At 40.2% G+C, this 12838-nt stretch overlaps 1 protein-coding gene across 1 annotated transcript; it reads right to left on the bottom strand.

Moving 5' to 3' along the window:
- Positions 1 to 2334: 2334 nt before the first annotated feature.
- Positions 2335 to 11512, bottom strand: LOC139980061 (uncharacterized). The gene is made up of 7 exons (XM_071991427.1): positions 11232 to 11512; positions 9228 to 9430; positions 7911 to 8537; positions 7426 to 7496; positions 7135 to 7244; positions 4377 to 4468; positions 2335 to 3745 (listed from the first exon to the last, which is right to left on the bottom strand). Exons 1-7 carry the CDS (start codon positions 11234 to 11236, stop codon positions 3114 to 3116), a joined length of 1740 nt encoding a protein of 579 aa, XP_071847528.1. The 5' UTR covers positions 11237 to 11512; the 3' UTR covers positions 2335 to 3113.
- Positions 11513 to 12838: the final 1326 nt, after the last annotated feature.

Below are 12838 nucleotides of genomic sequence, written 5' to 3'. Positions count from 1 at the left end.
TATAGGTGGAGGACCTTGAATGAAGGAATTTCATTTGAAGACTTCGGCGGCGGGTCATTCGGGTATTGCGCCCTCTTTATCGAATATATGCTAGAATTTGAAAGACAAATTGACTAGCCTGCACTCGTGTAAGTTAAAAAAGTAAAACAATCGTTTCATCTCTGACGTTTGCTCTCTGTGTTAGATAGATATTTATCTAACTTAACGAATAAACTGATTATTGTGGATATTTTTTTTTTTCATGTCCGACATTTAGATAAAGTACCATATAATCTCATATACTGCAATGATCCAGCTCAAGTGTTTGATATAAAGACAACTAACTTCTATTGACTCGTTACTATCATAGGCTTGTTTCTTAAAAAGAAGAAGAAGAAGAAAAAAGGAAGATAAGTTTAAGCGCTTTTCTGATTCCAATGGTTAAAGACTGTACCATGTGATGGATGAATTAATTAATAAAATTGTCTGGGCGACAAACTTTGTAAAATATGCACTCAATATACTTGCGCAGTCAATTATTGTCATGTGTATGTTGAAAAATGGTTTAAGGATGTTTTCATATAACATTATCCAAATAATGATTGACCTTAACTAACCTTAATGTATCCGTGTGATCAGTTGATCAAGTTCTGCAATCGTTCATGAATATTTTTTTATGCGTCCATCTGAGCAAACGTTTGTCGGAAGCGAGTTTGTTCTTAGGGGGTTTTCCCTTCGAAGGGGAACTCCACTGCGAAGGGGATTACCTCTTTTGGCGTATATATATACAGGGCAGCTAAAAAAAACACTAACTGCTGTTTGCGGTTAGCCTTCACGTTTGTGGGAACTTTACCAGACCTACCGGGTTATTAGTCAGAATAACAATACCTATTTAGACACCCTTCCGCGTTTTCACCATATGAATGTCAACAGTATAGCGAGTATTTGACCTTGAATTTGATTCTGACAGCCGTCTGTGACCTGGACACATTTTACACGACAATATTATTTCAGTAAGAAAACACAATGAAAAACATCTTCACAAATTTATACCGTGCCTTGTCTTCTTCATTTTCGATAAAATCATGAACAATGTGGAATTTTGTCTTCGATCAGTGGTAAAACGTATTGAAAAAGTCCATGATAAATATTGCAGCATATAGCCTATTTGAATTGCCTCCCTAATTGCACAATAATTGACGTATATAGGCCTAAATGGACTGTGCTATGACAATGATAGGCCGCCTACACATAAGACAAACACAACGTTTCATAAACGCAATTGACTATTTGTATAAGCTTTTATATAGGGATTAGATGGGGAGGTGGGGGGGGGGGGGGAAAGAGATCTGTCTTCATGCTAGTCATAATATTGTATTATGATATCCTCACACAAGTTGTCATGGTGCACGACAGACTGGATACATCAGTCTCCTCTGAATCCAAGGGCGGCGGAACCGGGGAGGGGGGGGCACAGGGGGCACGTGCCCCCTACTTTTCCTCAGGTTAAAAATGAGCCCTTTTTCTACATAAGAATTGAGTTGTCTCAAGTTAGCAAGAGGCCAGGGAACCAGAATGAACACTCGGGAAGGGTAGTTTCCGGCCATCTGAGGGGTTTGTAAAACCAACAATTTTCTTGTGCGCTCCGCGCCAACCGATGGTGGCGCTCCGCTCAGATAGTCGTGCATATAACTTTGCAAATCCTGGCTACGCCCCTGACTTTTAATGAATTTCTGTGGGTCAATCTCAAAGCTATTTCGAATGGAAAAAAATTGTTAAGATATTAACAAGGAATAATCTCTAATTCGGAAGATTCCTACAATAGCAACTAGCATGATTTCACCTCATTTTGTCTCAAAAGAAAACTTGTTCCTTGTTTCCCAATTTGCACATTGGATATTGCAGTGCTTGTATGCATATTTTCCTGAGGGGGGGGGGGGGCGTTGATGGAGTGATGTGTATACGCAAATAAGATAATACAATAAGAGTTATAAAGGGTACTAAATATAAGGCTGCATCAGTCCAATCGAATTTCTGCAAAGTGCCCTTTGATGTCGGTGCCCCCCCTCCCCCAGATTAAAAGTGCTTCCGCCGCCCTTGTCTGAATCGAGTCACCGTCAAAGGATGTTTCGTTTCCTGGTCTTTAACTTCTTCACGTATATATAGTAAAGCCCCTTTCGTACCAGCTTGATAATATCTCACTCGTAGACAATTTAGGGCCGTTGGCAACAACTTGCTTCATCTCAATGCACTATACATAGGCCTACCTCAATAAAATATTATTAAATACAAACAACAAAAATATTCTCTTTTTCTGTTTCCGAATTTATTTCGTGATGAAACATGATCTTATTTTGTGTTCACCTTGACATAATGGATGGAAGAGTTATTCTTGATATAATATAAACGTCTATGACCTGAACTTCCTTTGTAATTATGCATACAAGTTATTAACTTTGCTAACGTAAAATAAAGACACTCTTTTCCCTGTACCAGTATCGTGGTTTTGTGTTTCTGCCAAACGATAGGAGATTATCACACTAAGTCTGTATTATAGCCTATTGTAAAACGATCTTATTTCAAGGGGTAGAACCAAGAGTCATTTCATATAATCTGAAAATTGACGGTTAGTTATTCATTGGTGACAAAATTTGTCAGTTTTATAAGCACATCTCTAGACATTGTATATACACTGACACGGTGTAATATGGCAGCGCATGCCTTAGTGGGAAATTGGGGGCGCTTTCCAACAAATAACTCATCTTTTGTCGCCCTACCTTACTTTTTTCCAGCGCGTTCCCTTCTATGTAAAATAATAAACTTGTAGCAATATAGACCTTTTAAATAATATAATATTTTTTAACATATCTAATGTGGAATAAGGGCCCTTTTCATATTAAAAACAAAACGTTTGACTTTATTCATTAATGAAAAAAAGGGCATCTTTCCAGCTATATACCTGTATACCGGTATAATCACAGCGTTGTAACTGTACACTGCAGAATTATATATACCTAAAATTGATTTCATTTCTAAGCTTTTACAGTTTCTATACTTTAACTATAACCGTCTATATGGATGGCTCTATTTAGCCTTAAAATACGTGAACCCCAACCAATTCACCCCAAATGAAGTCACTGATTTCCACAAGGTCTAAAATAGAGTTTCCTGACGTTCCTCTGTGTTAATATCTTTTTGAAAATTCGTAATTCGTCAATGAATCCATAGAAATATTCTGTCGATTTGCCTTGACCAGCCTGTCCTACGGTTACCGGTGTATTGCGAACGACAATAGGGCCGGTGCAACAATTTATACCACCTTCTTGTCGTTCACCGTCCAACCAAACTTTCAGCCGACCTGTCTCCCCGTTGTATGACATCGCGATATGGTGCCATTCATTCATGGCTGCATTTATTGCCTTGTAATCCCATGTTCTGAGGCTGTCTTCGGTCACAACACCGCTACCGAGAAAACCGCCACCGTATTCTCGTCCCATACGAATCTCCCAACAACCGGCATCGTAATAACCGCTGTTCACGATACCTTGGTAAGGAATCCGTCGACCCGTCCTCTTGAACCAGACACTCACTCCAAAGCGTTCGCCCCAAGTGAAATTTCGGAATGAGTCGATTGTTATCTTCGTAGCTCCATCGAAATGGAGCGATGTACCACAGATACTATCGTCCGAATATTCTTCGTTTCCGGTTAGAAAACCGGTGTTGTTCTTCCAGTGGTCTTTTACGTCTCCGTCAAATGGGTAGCAAGCTGAGAGAAACCGAGAACAAAAAGCAGCGATATTTGGTGTCAAGGAAGGAGCGTTGTTTGCACATCATGCCGGAGAGGGAGGGAGTTGCTGATTAGAGTAACAACTCCCCTGATTAAAACCAAAGTGTTTCATGATACGTACGCCTATATACATTTAGGTTTCATTGTTCGATAGGTTTTTACAATTCAAACGCATTGACTTTGACAACTTATAGTGTCATAAATATGTTTCCTATAGGAAACACCGGCTTTATGTCGCCAAGACAATGTAAATGAGATGTTCCTATTGAAGCATTATAGAAAGCGAGTGAGCGGGGCGATCCGGGGGAGACCGGGGGAGACCGGGGTGGCGGAGGCTCCAAATCCAACAAAGAACACATCATACATCATACGTATAAGTTCACGCACTAGAAGTAACTTTGCAACATGGCTGAACAATAAAATTTTACATTAAGACATATTCCGCCCCCCCCCCCACACACACACAGACATGTAGCACAAACTTTCGATTGCCAATTAGCCAGTCTCTCGTACTGCCACCCCCCTCCGCTTCCAACCTCCTTTCCCCTCCCCCGCAAAATAAAGAAAAGAAACTGACAACAACAATATAAATATTACGTGTCCGACCTACCTAACAGTCTTTTTCTGTTGTTTGGCTGACATTGGGTACCTGACGAGAACGCTATAGCTAGGGTAGCAGTCAGCAGATAAACTAGCATAAATCTAAAAGTGAAAATGTGAGAGGATATTCATTACTACTATATGACTAGATGTATAAATCATAAATTCTGCAGATATAAAATCAGATATGATTTGGATCCATATGATTCTACCTAGATCATCCAATTAGGCCCCTTTCTTTTAAATTTTGCTTGATTAATGATTATTTTTACAAAAGTACAACAATGAAAGTTGAATAAGGTCTTCAGCTTCAAATCTTAAATTCTAATAATTATCATCGATCCTTAATTTATGTACCCGGCAATATAGTATTCTAATTCTTACCAAAAGGTTCGCTATGCATGCATATTATGCTTATTTTGAATACTATACATTTAAGGAAAACATTTCACTTTATTCGCCTAAAACTTCGTCTTTATTACCGTGCTTTTAATTAGGGCAGTGCAGGCTACTCTTCCAAGCCCCCCCCCCCCTCCCCAGTCTTACTCAAGACCATGGGCAGCTGTTTTCAGTACATACAAAACGATCGCGATTATCTGTTGGGCGCGTGACGCATGCAAGTCAACGGAAATTAAAATGAAGGGCGCCATCGTTTATAGTTAGGTGACCGAGTCGGCTGTTCAATATACAGCTTGGGAAGAACAATACCTACAATCTTGATCTAGAAGAGAGTCCACCCGGAAATGGTTTAATATCACCGTCACTCCGTATACCAGTATTCGAGGCTAAGGTTATATGCACCGTGGATCAATTCATAAATATTTATTTATATGTTTATATTAAAGGTCAATTTTGTTTGGGATGAAAGAAGATATATTGTCTGAAAAGTATCTGGTACTAGTATTAATCTCCACAATGGGTACTAATTTCCTGCAAATTATTGCTGAGAAATTGGAATACGGAGAGGTGTGGCGCTCTCCGACCCCCCCCCTCCCCACCCTTCCCCTCGTACACCTTGACCTCAGTCTTTACGTTCATGAACACACATTCAACATGTTATAGACCCACAGGAACATAACGTCACCTTAATAAGGTCTTAACAGAAACCATTTGCTTGAAACTTGCGTCTGTGAAATGGCTCAATTTTCGATTTCCCCGTTGAGTTGAGCTCAGCTAAATCATGAGGCAAGGACTCTGTGCACGTATCCCTCCCAAAATATCGGTGCCAGCCAAGTTAACCCTTCAAACTTCTCTTTTAGGTTAGTCTAATGAATATTGAACTTACGTGCAATGTGTATTTCGCCCCTTCCCTTTATTTCCATGGTACCTTCATGACTATACCTATACTAATTATGCAGATCAATTTCGCCGAGAAAAAAAGACGAATCTTACGGTAAATTTGGAAAAGATTAGTTACCGTACCAATTTTGTTTCATGTCTTAGCAATTTTTTGATTAAAATGACACTATTAAATTGGGCACGTATTTACCAACGATCAATTGGGTGCGTTTATATAGTGTAAAGAAGACAGTATCTCTTTGAAAGTCGGTATCGGTGAACAATCCATTACGGTTGTCACTAGCTGTCACGTTAGCAAGATTGCACTGAAATAGTAAATTATATTAATATCAACTATATATTTTTCTGTAACGGTGGGGTCTGTAACGTTAAGTTTACCAATTAATGTTTCCATCTTAGAGAAAAGACATTTACTCAAAAAGCAACAACACATGTTGAAACAAGTAACAGACCATGGACAGTGACGTGCAAATGTCAAAGGATGTCAAAGGTGCGTGAGGGGATGGGGGGGGGTGTTCTTATTCCCCGCGACTGGCTTAGGTCAGGCGCGTAGCGAGGAATTTGCCAAGGGAATATGTAGGCAAATTATCAGGGTCGTAGATTTTGCATTGGAAACTATCTAAGCGTATCGCCAACATGGGTTGGCGCGAAGCGTACAAGAACATTTTTGCCGAAAATGCCTCCCAGATCGCTGGAAATGGCACTTCCCAGGCCTTGCAAATTGCATCTAAGCATTTTCTACTTGAAATTACCAGCAATATCATAAATAACGTACAAAAAATATGCTAAGGGGGGGGGGGGCGGATTCCCCTTCGCCCCCTTGGCTACGCGCCTGGCTTAGGTAGGGAGCTTCACCTTTATTAGAAAGGCCAGAGGCGAATGAAGGACTCGATACAGGAGGGGGAGGCCCTGCTGAGATAACTGTAGCGGATTACGGTCAAAGGTATATTCTGAGGCATATTTAAACCAATGTCTATAATTAGGTTAACATGCAGGGTTGTGCTTTGAAAATCCTTTCGATATTATGGGAGATGTTGAACACTAGTAGCAGTCGTTAAATTTGTCTCCGGCAGAATGTAGAAACCGCCCGACTGAATCATTTCCCCGACTGACGCGGTGTGGGGGGGGGGTGTTGTGTGTGTATGTGGGGGGGCATATGTCCCTCTGCCATGCACCCACTATACTGTTCATAGGCGCTATAGCCTAGCCTATTTTGTATAAAGGTAGTGCTGTAGAATAGTTATCATTTCATTTACTGGCCGGATAGTATAACTTTGACGAATCATACAACAAGTTGAACGCTTAACTCATTCAAGGTTGCTGGTTTTAGTGTAAAGCAAAAGAGAAAAAAAAGAGAAGGAAATAAGACGGAGATTTATAGCTTAAATGTTAATTCTTTCTATACCCAAAAGTGTGGAACATTTTAAGTTACATGCTTGTTAAAATGTATAAACGTTTAAAACTCACACCTTTTATCGACAAACGCAATCACCATGTTGTTGTCTCTGTAAGTTAATTCGACTCCAAGGCTGCAAGGTGAATTACTCTCGTTGAAGAAGTTTGAATCAAATAATGAAATCTGGTACGTAAAGTCATCATTTTATACATGAAAGCTTTATAACTGTTAGTAGCCGTCTTTTCTACATCCTATACCCGCTAATGCGTGTCTAATTTCATAAAATTCCGTCAAATAATTAACAATTTTTGTTATCAATACTATATCGGTTTTGCTTAGAACCTGTAGCGATTTGATATTTTACACCATATATAAGGTCTCCAAGACGTGAGTGATACATTTCATCGCAGAGAGATAATAATCCATCTTGTAAAACTACTATCAATTGTTTTTATTATTATTTAATATTATATTATTTAATATTAAATAGATACCGGTAATCAAAGAAAAAGGTTAGAATAGAATGTAGGTCATTTGTAATGGCAGTAAGATAAAGCAAATACGTGAGAATTCGGAGTTTCTGTCAGCGCCGGGTGGGGGGGGGGGGGTTGGGGAAGGGGTTGGTGTGTGTTCTCAAGTTGGGTAGGACAGTAAGATAATCTCTTATAATTGAGGAACGAAGTTGATAAATACAGTAACAATCCAAAAGCCAATTCACACGCCACTTCCGGGGACCTTGACTTATACTGCAGAGACGCAGAAAGTTGTATAACTGTTTTTTAATTGTGTAAGCAAAAAAGGAAAAAGAGTTGAACAATGCATCGGGGTGAATCGTTCTAATTCATTGACATGGTGTGTTGTACAGTTTCGATACATCATCGGCAGTCAATGTCTCGGCAAACAGCTTCACCTCGTCGATGAAACCATAAAAGTATTCAGTTGAAGAACCACTACCTGCTTGACCAATGGTCAGTGGGGTATTCTTCACTAAGAGAGCACCGGAACAACAACTTTCGTCCCCGTTACGTTCCACGCCGTCTATGTAATATTTCAAGCTTCCATCGGCACCATCATAGGCCATCACGACATGGTGCCATTCATCCAGAGTGAGCACACGTCCAGTGATCTGGTAGTCCCATGTTCTGGGGCTATTGCTGGTGACAACACCTCCCCCGATCATGGTGCCACCGTCTTCTCTCCCCATGCGGATCTCCCAGCTACCAGTGGAATAATACCCGTTATTAACGACACCTTGGTAGTTACCGGCCTGTCCAGTGCGTTTGATCCATACGCTCACGCTAAAGGCCTGACCCCAATTGAACCCGTTAAAGGCATCGACTTGTATTTTACTGGCACCATTAAAGAAACGACTGTTCCCACATTTCGCGTCCTCGCTGTACAATGCACTGCCAATGTTTGCTCCGTGTCTGCCGTTGTCAGAGTGATCCTTGGAATCGCAATCCAATGGATAGTAAGCTATAAAATAATAGATAAAAAGAGAGAGACCGAAAACATAAAGTGATGGTTTTGGTCTTTAAATTCTCAGGGGAAAGTATAGCAACAGAAGAAACGATTTTCGTCGGATGAAACCTTCTCTCAACAAATAACAGTTGAGATAAACATGATTACTGTTATAGTTGCTGGTTGTTTAATGTACAAGTTGATATTACATTTACAGTAAAAGCTTCTTTTTTTTATATATCGTTTGAAAATTCGATGTATAGGCTTTTTGCAAACTTATTACGAGAAGGAAAGGGATATACCCCTACTATACGAAATGACGTAGTCGGAAGTCTCATGTCAGTGATGGACATGAGGGAAACGAGTTTTCACAAACGTTACATCGTCATGGCTGGCTTAGGATAAACTTAAGGCCAAATTCATACTCATTGTTGGTCGACACAGGGTCGGAGATACTGTAGTACTATAGTTGGGATCATAGGCGGATTCAACATTACATAAACGAGGGAAACATAATAAACAAGAGTTATAACATAAGCTCTAGACGCAAATTTGTGCTCGTAACTACTATTTTGATTTCAGTTTGGGTGTAAGATTGCACGGTAGGAGGTGATCTGCCATGGGCTCCTCTGCAATCCCCCCCCCCCTCCTTCTCCCTCCCTATATATAGTACCCCAGCTACGTCATATTGACCTTCAGGCCTACCTAACAGAGACAACGGCGAGCTCGCCTCCGTCAGACTCCCTGCCGCTTCCGTTAAACTAGGACAGCTCCCCTCGTCTCCTCTAGGTATAGTAAAGATGTAAACGCAATTTTCATCGGATCCGCCTGATAACAGTCCATTCAGATTCTGGCAATACGACAGATCCACCAGCAAGGCAAGGAGGATAAACGTTATTATGGGACGCCTGTAGTGAATGTAGACAAAGAAGTGGAAATGGAACTAGGAAATAAGTATCACATGAAATGTTTAGGAGGCCAATACTTTGTATAGTAGTAGCAGTCGCCGATAAAATATGTGGGAAGGTAAATCGGAAGTATTTGAACGTATTACTGCAAGGGCGTAGGAACCGGGGGCTGGGGGCGCCAGCCCCCCCCAGTGAAAAATATGGTGGGGCGGAAGTATCATTCCGCCCCCCCCCCCTCCGCTTCGCAAATTAGAAAACCCCTTTTTCATTTCCAAATGAGAAAAAAATCTAATTTGGAGCACCAAATTGCATCTAAGGCCAGGTGAAAATGCAAAATTATTTACAAAATGGAGTGGGTGTTGAAGTGTGCTATATTACACCAAATTGCATCTGAGGCCACCTGGAAATGCAAAACAAATCCAAAGGGGAGGGGGACACCCCCTCCCCTTAGACCACTCCCCCATGCCGGCCATCAGTCTTTAGCCCCCCCCCCCACTCAAAAGTACCTTCCTACGCCACTGTATTACTGAATCAAGTTATCTTTAATTTTGAAACCGCGGCTGGCTAAGCCTCATTCATCACAAGACCTCATGTATAATAGAAACCGAAAAACAGGAAATGCTATAACCCGCGTAGCGTACTTCACAACCCTTCCCTATAGGGTATTTAACACAATAAATTGTCAGGCGAATCAACTCGTGTTTCACGTTACTTCGTAAACAACGTTGGGGTTTTGACATTTGCCTCGCGAATGTCAGATTCACTTATCCCTCCTAATAAAATACTAGTGTAACACCTGTTGACGATTTCGTATGACCCACTGGTTACCACTCGTCGAATGTAACACTAAGGTATTAATATATCTTTGCAAGCGCATTCCGTCTTGTTTACATGTGTTTCCAAACCGTTTATACTTTGCTGATGCAACACAAATAAAACTAGATGTAACTTGAACGCACGCGTTGTCGTTGCATCATACAACGCATTGTAATCTTGCGGACTTTGGCAAAGAAACTTTGACAGCCGTCAGTAATGAATGAAATATCGAGGGCAGTATGGCGACTGAACTGGGCTGTGTCCATATGCATGGATCTAAGTAACTGTTATTAGGGACGGATCCAGAATTATCGAAAAAAGTCCCGTGGGAATGGGAGACGGGTGTGGCCCGAGGTCACTGAAGCCGAGGTATATAGGGGGTCTGGGGGTCATCCTCTTTGATAAAATAATATTTCAAGACGTGAAATGGTGCATTTTGAGCCAAACATGTTTCAAAGTAACACGTACCCCACCACTGGCCCTATATCCGCGCCTGGAATTTGTTGAAATTTAAATTTGATTAACATCTCATTTCTGGGATTAGGGTCAATCTCCCAACGGGAAATACAATATTACATCAATTTTAGCATACTTCCCCCCCCCTCCCCTCCCCTCGACATAACAACAACTGATTTAAACCATTTTCCATGAAAAAGAGACCCCTTCCCCTTCATTAAACTAAGTTACCTTAATTACTTTGCAGCCGGATGAACTAGCCTATGTTTGCAAAACTTGATATATCTTCAACCAAATGTCGAGGAAATGTAAGAGGAAAAAATGTCAGCAACTTCCAAGTGGATGAGAACTGCAATTTTGATACTAGTGACTGTGTTTGGACTTTCTTTATCGAAAGTTATTGAAAATACTTGAATTTGTCAGATAAGTTTCTTCAATGGTAATACCAAACAAATACATTACCAATATGTTTATTTACACTAATGTAGCGAAAGCTTAGAATACAGGTAAGGAGGAAAAATGAACTTACACCATTTTGTGTTTTGTAGTGCATCAACAAATGATATTCCTGACTCGAAGAGACTTGGTTAGCACTGATTATCTGCCTGAATGTCTTCCCTTACCGTAGAGAGTTTTCTCCAGAAGTGTCGGTCAGGGTTTTTACACGTACTCATTTATAATAAACTGACCCTGAAGAGTGTGTTCAAAAGCCTGCCCTCAGTTTGAACCCCATTCATCTCAATAGTAAAGTGGATGTCCTTTCTATTTTTTTCTTCTTTTTTACCCTATTATACTGTTTTCGAGCACTAATGGTTGTCGCCGTATATTTGACTAATGACATTCACATGCTGTTTAAACTGTAATTAAGCCTTGGACTTGGCCTGTGTTAAATTTAACTTATGCTTTGGGGAATAAATTGACAGATGTATCGGAATGATAAATCAATACTTTATGAGTTTCTCGTGATTTGATTGGACACACCTGTTCATAGTGGTACTAAAACTGCAGTGACCATGCAGCCTATAACATGATGACAATCTGGCTTATACGTGCCAGGACCTTAAATTAAGCTATACTGAATAAAATGTGCGACCCCCAATTCATGCAAATTGCTTTGTTGGCATTGGATCTGATGTTCGTCTGACATGTACCGCGTGCAAAAGGCACGGATCCCAGCCCCCCCCCCCCCCCGTGTCCCTAATTAACCTCTCCGGTGGTTACGCGATGCCTCATGAGTTGAACCGAATTCTGCAAATTATAAACAAATAATTTTTCAATTTGATATGAAAAGTACAAACACTAGCACAGCACGTTAACTATGGATCAATAAACTAACATTTAAAGTTATCAGTGTTGCACCGTAATTTGTGTTAGAAATACATTTTTAAAGATATGCTGTATTGGCCCCAAATATGCTACAGTATTCAAATATGGTCACATGTGGTCAAAATTCTTAAACTGTATTCATTACAACCTTTGGGAAAATACTCTTCACTGGGACTTTTTTTTTTGTGTTCCTTAAAAATGTCTGAGAACAATTTGGAGAGTAAAAACCTCCAGGAGAGTACTTGTTGAAACTTCTAGCAATTACAGCATGCTATAATTTTGGGCCTAAATTCACCTTTCAATGATTCAGGCACAGGCACAGGCAAAAGCTTTTCTGTATTCCTTCCCTTCCCTTCATTCATTGAATAATTTGTTTTCTACTCGATGTTTGGGAGTGGTCATGGTATTTTAAGACTACAGAACGCTAAACATTGGGGGACAAATATTGATGACGTTTCAAGATTACATTAGGCCTAATATGAAATAGTACGTACGTAGTGTTCACTTGGAGGGCCGGGAAGCTAAAAAAAATATTTTAAGTCATATCTCTTGAGCTACTTAATTAAACCAACATGGACAATTAATAACCAATATAGTCTTTAGTTAGTTTTCATCCATTATTTTAAACCTGTTCCATCTTTCTGTGATATATATACTTGCCAATATCTTCACATGATGATATTGCGTTCAGGTATGCATGAAAACCGGTAAGCTTTTAGCAGAGTTTAGTGAAATATTGGAAAATGGAAGGCCTACAGCATTAGAGTCACAAAATTGCTCACGATAGCGCGCACATTGCATCATTTTCAT

This window comes from Apostichopus japonicus, chromosome 14, assembly GCF_037975245.1.
Source record: "Apostichopus japonicus isolate 1M-3 chromosome 14, ASM3797524v1, whole genome shotgun sequence".
In the NCBI taxonomy this organism is placed as follows: Eukaryota; Metazoa; Echinodermata; class Holothuroidea; order Aspidochirotida; family Stichopodidae; genus Apostichopus; species Apostichopus japonicus.
This window is presented reverse-complemented; position numbering and strand designations above follow the sequence as displayed.

Excerpts from the sequence above, each read along its gene's own strand:
- LOC139980061 (XM_071991427.1), bottom strand. Across the intron at positions 7,497-7,910 it reads GAAACTGTACAACACACCAT|TTTTACAAGATGGATTATTA; the intron begins GTCAATGAATTA and ends AATTGATAGTAG. Across the intron at positions 7,245-7,425 it reads TTGGAGACCTTATATATGGT|ATTTCATTATTTGATTCAAA; the intron begins GTAAAATATCAA and ends TTTACGTACCAG.